The following is a 16,859-nucleotide window of genomic DNA, read 5'->3' on the forward strand; positions in this document are numbered from 1 at the left end:
CTCAAGTGCAGAATTTTGTGCTTACGGAAATTTCTAAAACAGAAACCTCAAAGAGGCTTCTCTTGCCTAGGCTTCCCATGTCTTATGGTGTTTGTGAAGTGAAGTTCCACCAGTCAGCACAGCAGCCACACCTCCCAGTTTTGTATCATCTGAAAATCTATTGAATGTACATTCTGTCTCCTTATCTGGGCTATCGATGAAGATACTGAACGGTGTCTTCATAACACTCCATTTGTTACTGTGCTCATTTCCAAACATCAGCTAGACATCAAGCTATTGACTCTGTTCTTTAAGCTTGGGATTCTGAGCAATCCAGCCTACTTACAGTCCTTTCATTCAGCCCATACTTCATCATATTATAAGTGATGACACTTTTGGAAATGTGTCAAAAGCCTAACTACAGTAAAACTCCGTTGCATTCACTTCCCTCCCTTCATCTGCATGCCCAGTCATTTCATCATAGTGGGCAACCAGGTTGGTCAAGCATGATTTGCTCTTGGTTAAATCCTTGTTGACTTTTCTTGATTATTGTCTTGTCCTTTACATGTTGGAAATTGATTCCAAGAGGACATACTCTACGATTTTTCCAAGGACTAAGGTGAGGCCAACCATTGTATAGTTCCTTAGATACCCCACCTCACTCTTGCTTAGTATTGTATGCAAAATTAACCTTTCTGCAGTCATCAAGGATGTTCTGTAATAGCAGTGATTTTTCACTGTGGTAGCCAGTGGTGTTGCAATCACCCTGTCAGTTTTTTCAGCACCCATAAGTATATCCCATGTGGTCCCATGTGTTTGAGTACACGCACTACTTCAGGTATTCACCATTTTATGCCCTTCCCCCCTCCATAGCCATTCCTCTCCTTCCCAAACAGTTCATGCAGGGGTCTGGGAACAGAGTTGGCCTAAAAAGTGAGATGCATAAATGGATTCAAGTGCCACAGACTTTTCTGTACCATGTGTCATTGTCTTATCTCTTAGTTAGCAATAGACTATTTTCCTTGAATCTCCTTTTGTTGCTCTGCATACTTATAAGATTACTTCTTGTTACCCCTTAATGTCCCCCATTAATTTTTGCTCCAGATGGGGTTTTGTCCTTCCTAGTTTTGTTCATCTGCCCAAACAATGATTGTGTGCCTGTCCTTTGTTTCCTGCCATTGTTTCCACACATGTGCTCTCCATTTCCACCATTTCCACCTCCATATGTGCTTTTCCTATTTCAGTTCATTAAGAAGCTTGTTACTCAGCCAAGTGGACCTTCTGCCTACCTTGTCTGTATGTGCCGATTCCTCACATATATCTGGGTTAGGTCCCTGTTCTGTGGCAAAGTCCTCCCCCCTAGATGAGCAATTCTGTTCACAAAGATTTCCTCCCCATCTTTGCCAGGTAGACCTGTCTTCTAAGTTGTCTGTCCTCATCAAACTGGGAGCCACAAGCAAAATAGTTGAAGCCCAGATAATGGCAGCAAGTATGTAACCATATGTGGGCTCCCTGGTACACCTGCTGCTCTCCAAGTTTTTCCCTTTTTCCATAGGATTGAAAAGAAGCACTGCGGCACCACCAGGGTTTCTGTCCCCTTCACCCTTGCTCAGGAGCACTACAGTCACTTTTGAAATAAAATGGTTTCACATCACCCTGTCTCTGGTGAATGCATGGATAAGCAGATAAAAGAACATTAGGTGACCTCAGTCTTTTGCAACACCACAAACGGAGGTTCCAACCAAGCAAGAAACCTCCCTAGTTGACAAGTCAGGCTTGAAGAGTCACCAGCCACACACTGTCACTCATCACTTTCCCTTGGTAGTGCTCTGATACAGTCAGTGTCCAACCTGAATTCTTCCTCTGAGGGAGCTTGTTCTTACCCTCTGCTGACTGGGCCCTGCACCACTGGGCAACCCTTCTACTGCCAGAAGTCACAAGTTTACATTTACCTCCCTCTTATCAGTGCATGCCTTCTTCCCACTGTATCTTGCCCCAGTTGCACCTTTCCTGTCTGTTGCATGAAGTTTTACACCTGGAAAGATTTTGTCAATCACCTGTCAGTCACCTGTCAGTCACCCCATTGGAGTAAAATGCACCTGCCTCTTCTTACAACTCCTCGCCTGCTGCTGGGAAACTACAACAGAGCAAAGCCCCCATCAGGGAGGTCACTCTCAGAGCCTGCACAGAGGTTGTTACAGCACTGCTGGTGACAGCAGAGATGGATGTTGCACCTTGTAGCAAGTCATCACCATTTGGGAGTTGTCTAATTGTACAAAAAGCCCTGGGTCTCCTGTGTGTCAAGTGCCAAGTTAACTGTCTTGCCTATTGGCCCACCCCACTGCCAGCATTCCTTGGTACCCTTCCCACTGTTGCCAGATAAGTCAGGAACTACAAGTTCATTTAGCCTTGTGCAAGATTTCCCACTTGGAAAGGAGACCTCTTGCCCTGTCTGTGACTCCCTGACCACAGCTCCCTCCTTTGTACCTGCTGGCTCTGCTGAACACTGCTCCTCCCCATGCTGGATCCCAGCGAGCGGAAAGAACAGGAGATGTAGTTTAATCAGCGCTGCTCTCACTTGCCAAGAGAAGAGGTACTGTTGTATAATTGAAAAGGTCAGTTTCAGGCTCTGTTTGGATGGATTCAGCTGTCCAAAAGCATTTCAAGTTCAATTTACTGCTGTTCTCACCTATGAATAAGAAAAAAATAGTCTAGGAGACATGGAAATATTTATTACAAGAAGTTAAATTTTCTTATTCACCTGTAGGAGACAAACTGGGGTTCAATTACTGGCTAACGATTTTAGAATTTGATAGTGTTACTTTATAGTAGAATACTCAAATATTGTCACTTTTCCCTATCTTACAGCTGCACTTGCAGTGCCAATGGCAGTTTAAAATTTATGGTAGATTATTTCTTGCAGTCAGTAGCTGTTTGTACTAGAAAAAGGTCTTCTGCAGGAACATCACTTGAATAGAAATGTCAAAGCAGATATGCTTGTGTAGGCCGTGACAGAACGGCAGATTCTGAATGAGGTCACTCAGCATCTCTAAATTGGCAAATGAAATCAATCCCTTTGAGGCCTAAGTGGTCAAAGTATGAGAATAAGAAGAAAAAGGTGAGAGTATATAATATAAAGAAATAGCAAGGAAAAAATATTTCATATCTATTAGGTGCAAGGAAAAAGGGTGATAATGCTACAGTTACATTGCTTTTTATTCATCGATTGCTTTTGTATTTATGATATATTAGTGCAAAGTTTCCATTACTTGGTTCTGCCTTGGTTTCTGATGGAGATTAATATCACTTATATCTTTAAATCAAGACTGACTTAGTCTATTTATTCTTGCTGATCAGTTTTGGTGTTTTTTTCATTTGAAAAGTAATTCACTCTCTAATGCTCAATGATTTCTATCAAACAAGACTGTGCTAGAACTGCAAAGCTCCAAAGAAAAAGAGGAGGCAAAAAAGTTACATTGTCTTTCTCTGAATATCTTCAATTCAATTGCATACTTAAACAAAAACCTGCTTAATACTGTTTGTGACTTAGCTTTGAAGGAATTTTTCCAAAGGAGTGGTGACCTTCCTCTGGAGTATGGTCTTCAAAGTCAAGACTGGATGGATTTATAAACCAGCAAACAAAGACATTCAAAGAGGAATTCTTAGCTGAGGTAGTTCCCATACCCTAGACAGGGCATGTATCCATGGCTAGGTAATAATGCTTCTCCTGGGCCTTAAAATCAATTTTTTTAATTCCTATCTTAAATTATACTTGATGCATATTTTTTTAACCTTAACTTGATAATTTAGAGTAACTGCTTTATAGTATGTGTGTTAAAAATAGTTTTCACCTAAAAATTATGTATGATGGTGTATTAAAGTGAAGTTGGCTGTGCACAGAAATGTAGGGATTAAATACTGATAGAGGATGATGTGTTACAAAAATAAGTGTCAAAATATATGGCAGTAATGCATCCTTGAGATGCAATACTAGGTCTCATGAAATATATTTATTGAAATTCAAAAAAAAAAAAGTTTCAAAGGAATAACTGAGGAAATTAGGGAAGTTACTCAGCCAGAAATTAAAATTTTTCTCATTTGGTGAGTTTTTATAGACAGTGCTGTGGTAGTGTGTTTGCACAAGTGAAACCAGGTAGCTGGTCTGTAAAAGAATCCTGGATCATTAATTTTTCTGAGGTCAATGCAGATAGATTTTTTTTAACTCCTTAGAAGGAAAAAGAGTAATACTAATAAACACTGAGATATTAAAACCAAACCCTATTTCCATGAAACGACAAAACTTTCCAAGAACAAAGGAATAGAAAAAGTAAAAGAGGTCTAAGCATGTCAAGGATTAACCTACTACTTTTACTCCGCATTATAGAAATTTTGGGGGTTTTAATGCTAATAATCTCTTCACTGTAGGAGGAGGAATTAGAAGCCCAGATTTCATTCCTACAAGGACAGCTAAATGATTTGGAAGCCATGTGCAAATATTGTGCAAAGATGATGAACACGCATCTTGGTAAGTGCAGTACCTTGAATTAACCCGTAAATCTTTGCAAAGGCTCTTTCAGTGTTTGTATTAGAACTAAAACAATATTTATGTAGTACAGTGCATATTATTTTATAAGCCATGATGAAGATTGAATTGATGTACTCAGTTGTTCTATCAGATGCTGCCAGCCTCTGTATCTTTATTCTGCAACACTTTTAAACTTGGGAGTAGGATACTGCCACTGATGATACTAATAAGAAGTAGAGTAATTTTAGCACAAATGCCTTTGATTTCTTGTATTGTAAGAGACTTGTTGGAGCTCAAACCATGAAAACTTACAGACTTGAAGTCCATTTGCAGTTTAACAGTCCCACAGTGATTCTTGATGCATGCAGTGATAGTTGTATGAGATTCATATACTTGTAACATTTTTCTAAATGTAACATTTTCCTAATGTAACATTTTTCTAATCTATTATTACCTTTGATATGTTAAAATGTTACTGTGGGCTGGATAGTTTGATAGTTTGATATTTGTCTCAGAACAGAAGAAATATAGTACGATAAAAGTCAATACATTGGGAACAGAATCAGCAAATACACCAGTATAAAATTCCACCTACATATTGTCAAGATAAATCTTACAAGAGAAAGTAAAGAAAAAACTTCACTCCGATCAAGCATAAATATTTTTAACCATGTTTTGATAAAATTGCTGGTTTTAAACTGTGTTGAGCTGAACTCTAAATGTTAGTATATTTAGTTATGTGAAAAAAGCACCACTGTTGAGAAATCAGGGCAAAACTGCAGTAATTTTAAGATTTATTTATGGCCTGCAGTATCTGAGCAAAACAAATTAAAGTTGAATATTTCAGTGCGTAGAACAAAGCATGTGATATCTAAGTTTGTCAAGCCAGAAGGTTCAGATGTGAAAACCATATTGTAGTTGTATTTTCTTTCATGTGGGTGTTTTACTAGCCACTGTTACAAACCTAGGAAAAGTTGTAAATATTGTATTGCTTGAAAGTTGGGAATTACAGCCTTGAAAAGCCAAGCCTAAACCTCTAACCCCAACAGCTTTAGTCTGATGTATTGTATTGCTTTTGTGAAGGCACATGACTAATGATGAGATTAGAATCAAGCAGAGGGATAAATTATTAGCTACTGAAATGATGGGGAAAAGATTGCTATGTCAAGAAGAAAAACTGAAGTCTCTTTCCTCTGGGAAAGAAGACGAGGAGTGTTTAGCAAGGGTATCAGTTCCAAGCATAAACATTTCACCAACTATAGCTGCACCAGAGATCAGAATAAACCCAGACAAAGCTCCTTGAATCAGTCTGCCTTTCAGCACTGGATTCATGAACTGAAAGCATATGATCTGTGATGTATCCAGGTGTTAAATTTTCTTTCCCAAATATATTGGAAACAAGACCATTTAGGGCCAGTAGTCTCCCAGGAGCACTGTGGAGTGGTTTGTTACCCTCACAAGACAAGGAAAACCATCCCTTATAGTGCTTTGCCTGTGGGGTGTGCTGGGTGTATTGTGACACCCATGCAACCCTCTCAGAGCTGCCAGCCTAGTCTCTTCCATGTCTACTCCCTGTACTTCTTCACAATATTCCTGCATGTCTTGTCAACATCATGGACTATTAACTTTGTAGCTTTGTTCTACACTGGTGTGTTTATATCCTATAGAGATTAACAGTTATGAGTGATAAACAGCACAAGAGAGACAGAGACACCACCAACCTTCACAACCTCTACACTTGTAGCAAATTGATGAGTTTAGGTATGCCCAAATCAGCCAGCAGATGATTCACATGAAGGCAGGAAAAAAAAAACCCACCACGATTCTTGCTGATGTGCAAAATCCCAGCAGGCTGTGCAAAAAAAATGGATTCTCTGGTGTACCACAGAACACCCCCTGAGGATTATGTCCAGAGTCCATACACTGCTCAGGGCTTCAGAGAAGGGCAGCAAAGTAAAACCCAAGAACATTTCTGGTTATTTCTAAAGGGAAAAGTTAGCAAGGGCTGCTACATCTGATTCTCCCCCAGGTATCTGTTTACCCATGAAAATGGCTTTGTTTCAGAAACTGCAGAGCAGATGAGTTATATCACTCCTCTTGTAAACTGTCAGAACACTTAACTTCAAGGATATTACTTCTTCCTCTGGGGCTGAATTTTTCTGACTTCACCACCCAGCTATTGGCTCATGTAGCATTTTTAATAACAAAGTTGAAAATTCTCATTTAACTTACCTATACAAAATGAAAAAGTAATCTGTCAGTACTGTCTTTGCTAAGTAGAACACTACGTTTTATTTTATATGAGTTACTTTTTAGACCAGATTATTTTTGTGGTCGTCCTTTGAATTCATCAGGATTTTCATTTGTCTTTTCAAGTGGATAATTGTATCAGGACATGCTGCACCAGCACTGGGCCCAGGAAAGTGGTTACTTAGTACAGGGAAGGTCATCTCTCTGCTCTCATGTGGCACTGCTGTTTTTAAACATTTGTAATGCAGCATCACATTAGTGCTCTTTGATGCTATGATGGTGAATTACAACTTTCTAAACAGAGGCATTTATCCTGTGGGTAAAATCAGGAAATGTTTATTTCCACATGTGTTCCTTGTATTTGACGATATTAAAATTCACTTGTTGCCTTTTGGTATTTCAGCTGAATAATTCAGGTAACTGTGATGTACTCAGTTTTCTTTTGCCCTTCTAACTGCAGACATAACCATCATATATTTAATGGTTGTCTAAATTGTTGATAAAAGCATGCAGATATATAAAAGTTGGGGAGTTTTACAGAACTAATTCTTTCAGCAAAGAGTTAGACAGCATTTCTGTGAATTATGAATATGTCAGTCAAGCAGTCAGGCCAGTCTTTTAAATTTGATAAAATTTAAGTGCTTATTCTTAAAAACCTCCTTTTTTTTTAGATTGATGTTGTAAACCTGTCTTTTCAGACATTATTACTCAACCAATATTCTTTTTCTTGTAGGATGCATTGCATTTGCAGGTCACATTATAACAAAACAATATTAATTCAGGCTTATAAAAATGCATATCCAGTGATCATTTGCCACAAAATTATCACAATATCAAACAATTACAGAATATTCTTCTCGTGGTTTATGAGACAGTTGAGGATTTTTTGGCTGTCTTTTCTCAGGTTCTTTCCCTTACAAGGGGAATCCAGATGACAGTCAGATGCAGTTACTTCATTACAGAGTTGATGTGTTGTAGCTAAGAAATTATCAAAATCACCATGAAATTACCTATGCTGTTTTGAATATGAGGGATAGAATGGCAGTTTTTATTTTGTTCATATGTTCAGAGATGCTTTCATTAAATGTTTATCTCTCTCTGTAAATAAACCCCACAGTCTACAACATGGCAACGATATAATTAACTGCTTGTAATATCAGGGTATGTTACCATGGAAATGAATGATGGTCCTGAAATATTACTACTTAGTGCTATGGGTAGAAATTAGAAATAGGGGGTTCATTATTAAAATGGAGGAAAGTCATTTTGTGGTCTTGTTCTTCATCTTAGGGCTGTGCATTAGAAAGAGCTTTACTTTTCTTCCCTCTTTCCCTTAACCACTGGAGTACTGCTCAGGGGAAATTCTTTTTAGCACCTCCAAGGAAAAAGGTCAAAATTAGGTATGTAAAATGGCAATACAGGGAAGTAGATTTTGCAATTGCTCCCACCTCTTGTCACAGGCTTGCCATAGCTTTCAAAAAAAAAATTCCTGTGTTCAATTTTTTTTTCCATTATTAAAATGAAGATACATCCAAACATGTAAACCTGTCATGTGGCTCTGTTCACAAAATAAATGCAGAATATTACTCAGCTAATAGTGAAAAAGTATAGTTGCCATAGCTATCACTGCTCCAGCCTCATCACAGATACATTTTCTTGATGTTACTTTCTCACAAGCACTAGTCTTTTTCAGGAAATAATATTGTCATTGGTGGTTTCAGAAATATGGTAATATTCTTAACCATCTTTCTTTCTGGGAGATACTCTACTGTTAGTGCACATAAATTCCTCAAGGCTCAATGATTCAGAAAGCTGTAATACACCATTTAAGTATTACAATATTATTACTTGTCAAAATGTTACTTCTTCTTTGAAGAATTTTGGTTGTTTCCTCCTTTCTTGCACTCTGTGAAAAGAAAAGCATCAAGCTAGCAAGTGCATTCAGTAAAAAAAAAGATTTTTCCTGGTAACTGGTAAATGTGACATCTGTCTGATATCTTAGAGTAGATAATGAAAAACATAAGAGACATGCACACAAACAGCACTCAGAGGGCCTGGTAGTGTCTGCTGGAAGATTCCTCTCTTGTCCTTCACATTGGACATGGGACTGAGTTTGAGGTGTTTGTTCAACATGGAGTTGGTCTGGAGTGTCTCAAAGAGCAAAGCTTTTTTACATCCCAGGCTGAAGCCTGTTAAATGGCAGTTCAGGTGACACCAGCTAATGACACTGTCATCTGACACCATCTGCTATTCTAGTATCTTTAGGGTTAGGACCATGTCCACGCTGGCCCACAATTAAAGTGCAGCTTCTTAACAAAAAGTTAATTAAAGCCCTGGAGAAGTATCAGCCCTCCCCCTCCATAGGCAAGTGCCAATATGAGAGCTTGTGGAGGTTCTATATTAACTTGACAGTTTTGTTCCAGAAAGAAAAGTGCTGAATTTCAAAGTGTTTTCTCTTTACATGGGACAGGAGCCAATCCATCACCACTATCTCAGACAGAAGAACCTACTATTTGTTTCTAACATGGTTTCAGACCTCCAAGTGTGGGAAAGTTTACCAAATAATTGCACACGTAGCACAGGAAGTCCTTCTCATGAGAAGCAATTTAAAGGAATATTGGTTCAGTATTAACTTGGATATGGAGATCTTTATATAGAAACTTTTTTTTTTGGTGGGCAATTTATCAGGTTACAGAAGTAGAAAAACTAAGGTCATTCCCCACTTGCTTTTGCTTAAGGGCAGCACTATGTAAATGTAAGATTGTTTCCCCAACTAGCTGAGATTCAGAAGCAATTTAGCTGCTTTCTTGCTGCAAAGAGCCTCAGCTATAAAGCCCTGAGGATTCATACCAGTTCTGCAGAGTTAGCTCACAGGGTTCAGCAAAAGACCCTAGAAAGATGTACAAAGGTACCCAATTATACAGAGGAAACATAAGTCTGCCTGGTTTTATTAATTTCACCTTCATACTGTTACTGCTTAACTTGAACCAGCTGCCAGAGGGAGATTCAGGTGGGTCACAGAAATATGTTGCTCAATATCCCAGTCTTTAAATTACTTCTTGTCTTGGAGGCAACATCACAAAAACCTCTTAGGTCTGACCCACATTTTGTAAGTTTATACGTAAGCGTCATGGCTTCACTAAGCCAAAGCAAATAAATCCTTCTCTGAGCTACCCATACAGGGCTGTTGGATTTTGCTTGTGGTGAATTTTCCAATTTCACTTCTGCTATGTGTAATATGTTGCTATGTCCTTCACCAGTATTCCAATACACCTCTGCCCCTCCATTGTGTATTATGGAAGGGATGTGGAAAAGTGAAGTTTTCATCTCCCATCCTTCTAAACACCACCAGCATCCTGCCTTTGGAATGGCATGTCAGCTCTCAGCTTTCACAGGTAGCCTGTAAAAAACTGCATGTATTTACAAAATGCCCAGAAATTACGCCGTCATAGTAATAAGAAAAATGAAAACCAGTCTTTTGAGAGTTCTTTGGATCACTCACAGTACATCCCCGCCACAAACATCAAGCAGTGCTGGCACTTGAATATTCACTAGCACTTCCTGACATCTCCCAGACAAATATTATTTGGAAGATTTATTAAAAACAGTTAAAAAAGCCACCTTTTCACTGTGATTATTGCAAGCACCATGAGCAAGGAAGAAAAAATACTAAAATAAAGAAATAAAAACTTACAGGATATAGTTGCTAGTATAATTTTAGTTGTTGTGTGAAATAGCACTTTTAAAGGTTTAATTAGACTGAATTAATTCCTTCCTCTTTTATCAGTCAGTGCAATTGTTATAAGGATGCATTTTATTTTAAGGATCATTTACAAAGGGGAAAAAAGAGGTGGAAGTTGATTTAATGTTCAGTATTTAGGGACTGACATACTGCCCAATATAGATGTGGACACAGTGTGTGTTAAATGTATGCATGATAGTACTGAAGTCTTGTTTTATGTGTCATGTGATATGATGAAAGGTTATGACATTTTTGTAAGGATAAAATGAAATGGAAATTATTTTGCTTCTCTGTGCTGAAATGAAATACTTCAGCATTTGTTGAGGAAGTAAATGCATTAAATGAGTTCTCTTATGCTTGGAACGTAAATAAAATAATCCATGGTTTATAAATCCAGTGTGATTAGAAATGCTATCAGTATAAAAGGCCACATCAAACACAGGCCCATGAGTCTAAAGGATTGCTGTATTTGGTTAGAAATAATGATGTAAAATAACCTATAAAAAGAGCATATAAAGAAAGAACATTAGCAAATTTATTTAATCAAATGTAGGAATGTTTACTGGGAAACAAGTATTTGTTGTACAGACTTCCTTTCAGACTGTCACTGCTGGTCATTTTACAAATACATATATTTTATATATATATTATGTATATATATAAAGTGTGTATATATATGTGTGTATGTATGTGTATATATGTATGTATGTATATATATGTATATATAAAATAGATATAGATATATATGAAGAATAAAAGTGTAATTCTTCATGTTCCGTAAATTGTAACCACCTTTTTGTCACCTAAGGGTAGCTCTTAAGGTCAGAAACAACTGGTTCAACTCAGAGTGAGCCACCTTTATAACAACTGTGCCAGTGTTGAAAGTCCAGCTGTGGTAGGCACCTACAGATGCTTTCATCCCTGTAGTCTGACTGAAAAGGAGATTAAAATAATGAAGCTTACGTAGCCCCTCATTACCTGATTAACAGCTTTCCTTGCAACTTTCAGTGAATTCCCGGTGCTTCCTCCCTGCAGGAGTTGCTCAGTGAGTGTCTCTCTTATACTGAAGTGCACTGACAATCCACCCTTTCCTTTCCAGTATCTCTTAGGCAGTGGTTTCTCTTCCAGTTCCAGCTTTAAGGAAGTAAAACCTTAGTAGAAGTAAAATTGTTGTAGGACTAAATTGTTAGTTTCCCCATTATTTTAATAAATATACAGATGTAAGGTATATGTTAAGCATAATCTGCTTACTGTGTGTAAATTAGAGTTCACAGCTGAGAATTGATTGTGTCTTTGGGCAAGAGATGGACAAAATTATTTCATAACCCTTTCCAATCTCCTTCTCTGTACATCTGCAATTCTGTGCCTTGCTATGAGTTGATGATTGGTAACTTTTTACTGTTTCTCTGATGTCACAAGCATTGCCACACTTCAAATATTGATGAAGTGGTGGTGCTCTGCACAACACATGAATCAGAAGTATAAATACATCACTTATATTCAACACTGTATAAATCATTTATATTCAAATAAATGTTTTGAAGAATGCATTATTTCACAGATAGTTTCAGATTTTTAGGATCTTTAAGTTCTTCAAGACTCAAATGTTGCTAAGTGGTGCTTTTAATATAATGTGTAATTGTTACTAGAAGTGTTGGCATTTACAGTGAGATAAGTAAATGAAAGACTGCTTAGCAGTGTTGCCTTCATCAACACTTAGATCACAAACACTATTGTTTTAGAAGGGAATTTTACTCCTCTCATTTGTATTTTTAATCCTGGAAGGAAAATGCAGTGGTTGGAAACATCCTGACTTGCATTATTAAGCAGCAATATCACTATGTCATACAGCATAGTCTTTCTAGAAAAGCCACAAACCAGTGTTAAGGTTTAGAGTTCATTTTTGTGCTCATCTGACCAAGTTCAGGTAGGAGAGCAGTATTTGTTGTGAAAAGAGAGAAAGGTTGATTATCAGAAGCTGAAGTCCCAGTCTGTCCTTCTAGCCTCTTAATGTTCTTGAAGAGGCAGTCTTGCTGTCACTAGTATATTGTGCAGGGAACGTTGGAAACATTTTCTGTAAACCCTGATTTCATAAAGGCAGTTAGACACCAGTACTGGAATATGAGTCCAGAGAGTTGGTTGTGCCTTGGCATATATGGGAACACTGGGATTTTTTGGCTTTCCTGTTTTGGAAAAATAGAGTGTAGAAGTACCCTCAGTTCTCTCCTTGTTCCTGCCTACAGTGGTACTGAGAAGGTACTTTTGCATTCTGAGTTTGAGCTCTCTTCTCAGTAGTGAAAACAAGGGTGAAAAAAGTCGATTTAACATGACTCTGGACTGTTGCTTGTTCACAAGTCATTGATCAGGAGCTAGTAGTAGAAAAGCAGCATTCGTAATACAGCTTGCAGCTATTTCGAGTTAGCTCCTCTCAGCAGGAGTCATCTTCCTGGAAAGGCCCCACGGAGACCAGCTTAAAATAGAAATCATTAGGAGGGAGATGCACTGCAAAAGCAGCAGTGAGAAAAAACAAAGAACCTCAGAGAAGTTTGGTGTTCTCCACATCCATCTGATTTTATGTCAAATGTGCTTTGTGCCTTCATCTGGCAGGGTGTTTGTTCCCACCTCCTCAGTGGAAGGGAAGAGGTGCAGATTTGTCTTCTGGATGGATGGGCATGAAGAGATGCCTGAGGGGATCTTGTCTACAGCAGACAAGTTTTCCCATTCATTTAGTGCAGCTCTGGTTGGGTGGTTGGGTTTCTTGCAAAATCTGTATTGAATGCAAGCAAAATTTCCAGTGAAAGTTACTTTATTTAATAAGCCTCTAAAATAATTATGCCAAGCCTAACAGCTTTTCCACATTCAGAGAGGAATGTTTTGAATAGCCCCTTTCCCTGGCCTGGGAACTCAGCAGTGACTGCACACACCATCATGGAATATATAGCATTTCAATCATCAGAGAGCATAAGCTTTCTCTAATTTTCCTGCTAGAAGTTGCTGTGGATGTTTTTCCTCTTCCGTTGCTATAGATAGTATGTCTTCAGTTTAAAATTTAGCAGTTAATTTAGGGGAAGGAAATAGAAATCCTGATTTTTTAAAAAAATTACTTCTACAGTGAGTGTGCACGTAAAGTGATTCACAACTTGCCATAACTGTAAGAGCAAGAAATAAAAAATATATTTCATCTTAATTTTTAGCTGTTTCAGCTGTTGCTAAGAAACTCACTACCTGCCCCAGTGTTTGTCCATATTTTTTAAAAAAGAACATGAATGCAATCATTTGTGTGTTCTACTCCGTAGTTGTAGTTGGATGTAAAATATATCAAGGCAAATGATCACAGTCTCACTCAGGAAGTAATTATTGATTTACTGGTCTGGTATCTATCAAACGTAAACAGGTCTGCTCATTTAAGAATAAGTACCCAAAATTAATTCCAATCCATTATATAAAAGGCATCCTTTGAGATGTGAATCTGGTTTGAGGGCATCCATCAAAGTGGATAATATTGCTGACTTCTGAAGAGAACAACTGGTTTAACAGCTCTGGTATTTCTGAGGCTTAGTCAGGCTCACAGTCAGGGTATGACAGTTCATTTTGTGATAGTTGTTTGTTGGCACTATTCTGAAACAAATCCCCAGAGTCTTGTAATGGCAGTCTGGTATCTCGTACATCTCACAGCAGTGCTCTGACCACCAGGTGAGAAGTTGCAAAATTCACTTTTTGTTTTCCTCTACTAAGAACTTAATTGAATAAAGAAATATTGTATTTTTCTGCAGAAAACATTTGGCATCAGCTAAATGAAATCTTGAAAGAAAGAAAAAAAAAATCAAACAAGGCAGTCTGGAATATTTGACCTTAACCTTAATTTTCTCTGAACAATAGGATTTTGAAAACTTTTGAATAACAATAGCTATCCCAACAGATGGATATTTATAGCACAGAATCAAACTGGACTCAGTTTTGAATAATATAGAAATCACATAATCTGTTTGTTTGATTCATTGTATCAATGGGGTTTTTTTAAAGGTAGGAAGGTGTTTTCAATTCCAAATTGACATCTGCAGGGTTTTTAAAAGATAGTTACTGTTTTATTAAAAAAAAAAAAACAGCTGTGAGGTACTGATATAGAGCAGCAGATAAAGAAAAAAACCAATATGTGGCCAATTCATTAATATACATGAAGCACTTCTCTCAAAGTACAATAACATCTCCTATGAAGGAAGAATAATTAAATTATACATCTCGACTTAAAGTAGAAGTCTTCAGCTGAGTAATATTATATCTATATCTATATATATATCAATATAGCACTCTTGAAACAGTATCTTTTAAAGTATTTCCAGTTGCAAGGGTACCTTTTGAGATGCAGAAAGGTAAAATAAGCTTTTGTCTGCAATTGAGAGCTTATTTTCCCTCTTCATCTCAGCAACTGACTGCCCTATGAGGTCCCCCAGCAGTGGGAAAACCTTGGATGAGAGTCCCCCAGTGAGGATGCTGTGCCGTGGCACAGCTATTCACAGGAAAGCAGCTGCAGAGCACATACCAACTTTCTTGCCATCCCTCCTCTTCTTCCCACCTCTCTTTCCAGTCCATGTGGATTTCAAAGGGGGTCCTAGCAGAAGGATGGCACTCATGCAAGGAGGCACTCATGCAAAATCACATTGCCTGTATGCTTCACTCATCTAATGATTATTTTTTTTATTCCTCCCTACTCACTAGCCAGGGAAGAAAAATGAGCATTGGCAAATTTGGGTTCCATTTATTTGAAAGTTAAAAAACTTTACGTTCAAAAGAGATGAGGGCAGCAGATTAGAAGCCACGTGCACATGCAGTTCAAGGACATATTTAAGAAAAGGATTCATTGCCAATTCCACAAGGAATTCTACCTTCCTTCTGTTTCATTGCGCTAGAAAAGGACATCCCAATTTATGCCTTTATGCCTCAGATGCTACTTTTTGCTTGTATTTCCTACCTTTTTTCTCCTAATCTTTTTTCTTCTGAAACTAATATTAAAACCTGGCATTAATCTTGCTAAAGTAAATATGTGATGATACAAACATTTATATTATTTTTTACTGCTGGGTAACTATCATATTCCATTCATAAGTTTTTAGAAATTTCTCAATCTACTGGCTCATCAAACATGGTTTCAGCTGGGTTTTACAGTGATGATAAATTATTTTCCTTATTTTTTTTAAATACTGATTCACAAAACATCTCTAAAGGTCAGTAATAATAGTAGAGTATTTCCACATCATGTGGAATACCTTTCAGCTTTTGTTTTCTTGCTCTTTTTTCCTGATTTTTTTATATTTTCTCCATTAGTCTTCAGCAGGTTGGAGGTTTGCTTTGAATTATTTTCTTGGTCCATCTGCTTAGTTTGTGTGCATGCCCTAGTTTTTTAATGTATGGTTTAATTTATGTGGGGATCACACACTAATGCAATACTTTCTTTTCTAATGCTGAGAAATGGAAAAGACAGTTGATTTCAGTGATTCAGGCTGTGATCAAGCATGGCTGTCCTGCCTATGAAGGCTTTGGACTTCTGATGTTTCAAATTGTGGATCTTTTAAAAGAAGGCAATCATGCATTCTTTGAAACAGTGGAAAACAGAATGTAAGTTACTCTTTTGTAAATAAATATTAATATATTTTACTTACCAAATTGAGAGAATATACAATTTAGATATAAAATAAAAAAGCAAGTAAAATGTTGCAATAATTATGGATTTTCTCAATTCAAGATGCTACATATTTGCAGAAAGATCTGGTTTTTTATTATTTCTGGCCTTCATAATGCAGTGTCTTTGTCATGGAAAATTGTTCAATTGTACAACAATTTGACAATTGCACAATATTGCTACAGGACATTGCCACTGTAATATAGTAAATAATGTGTGCTAAATAATGTGAGCATAGATCTCCTTGTTCAGGCAGGATGCTTACGCAAAGCTGAGTTGTGGTACCTTCACTGATGCTCTTGACCTTGATCACATCACCTTGACTTTTGTCAGCTATTGCCTTTCATGGTTCTAGACTCTTTCATCCCTTCTATGCTTTTTAGTGGTTCATTTAGTACTTAGGCATGGATCCTTTCTCCTCTTCGCCCTTTCCATTCCTCCTCTATACCCATTACTGATTTCTGGCCCCAACTCAATTTCAAACTTGTGTTTATACACAAATTTTAAATCTACCTCTCCACTTCTAATCTTTCTTCTTGTCCTGTCTCCCACATCTCATTATATTGCTATTTATTCTGTAAACACAAAACTCATACCAAATTACTCAATGCTTTTACTTGAAACTTCATATTGTGTCAGAGTTGGCAGTGTCATCATTTTTGTCCTTGTCAGGATCATCTGTTAGC

At 37.5% G+C, this 16,859-nt stretch overlaps 1 protein-coding gene across 7 annotated transcripts in view; it reads left to right on the forward strand.

Annotated features, from left to right (window-relative positions):
* TBC1D5 (TBC1 domain family member 5) overlaps window positions 1-16,859 on the forward strand; it is a 317,263-nt gene that overhangs the window by 288,652 nt on the left and 11,752 nt on the right. For 5 of the 7 annotated variants that reach the window (XM_068207556.1, XM_068207547.1, XM_068207565.1 and 2 more), the window contains 2 exons: window positions 566-598; window positions 4,405-4,504. In XM_068207556.1, coding sequence (XP_068063657.1) covers window positions 566-598; window positions 4,405-4,504 — 133 coding nt within the window. The remainder of the gene's footprint in view (window positions 1-565; window positions 599-4,404; window positions 4,505-16,859) is intronic. The other 2 variants (XM_068207573.1, XM_068207590.1) reach the window with 1 other exon arrangement.

This window comes from Anomalospiza imberbis, chromosome 1, assembly GCF_031753505.1.
Source record: "Anomalospiza imberbis isolate Cuckoo-Finch-1a 21T00152 chromosome 1, ASM3175350v1, whole genome shotgun sequence".
Taxonomy (NCBI): domain Eukaryota; kingdom Metazoa; phylum Chordata; class Aves; order Passeriformes; family Viduidae; genus Anomalospiza; species Anomalospiza imberbis.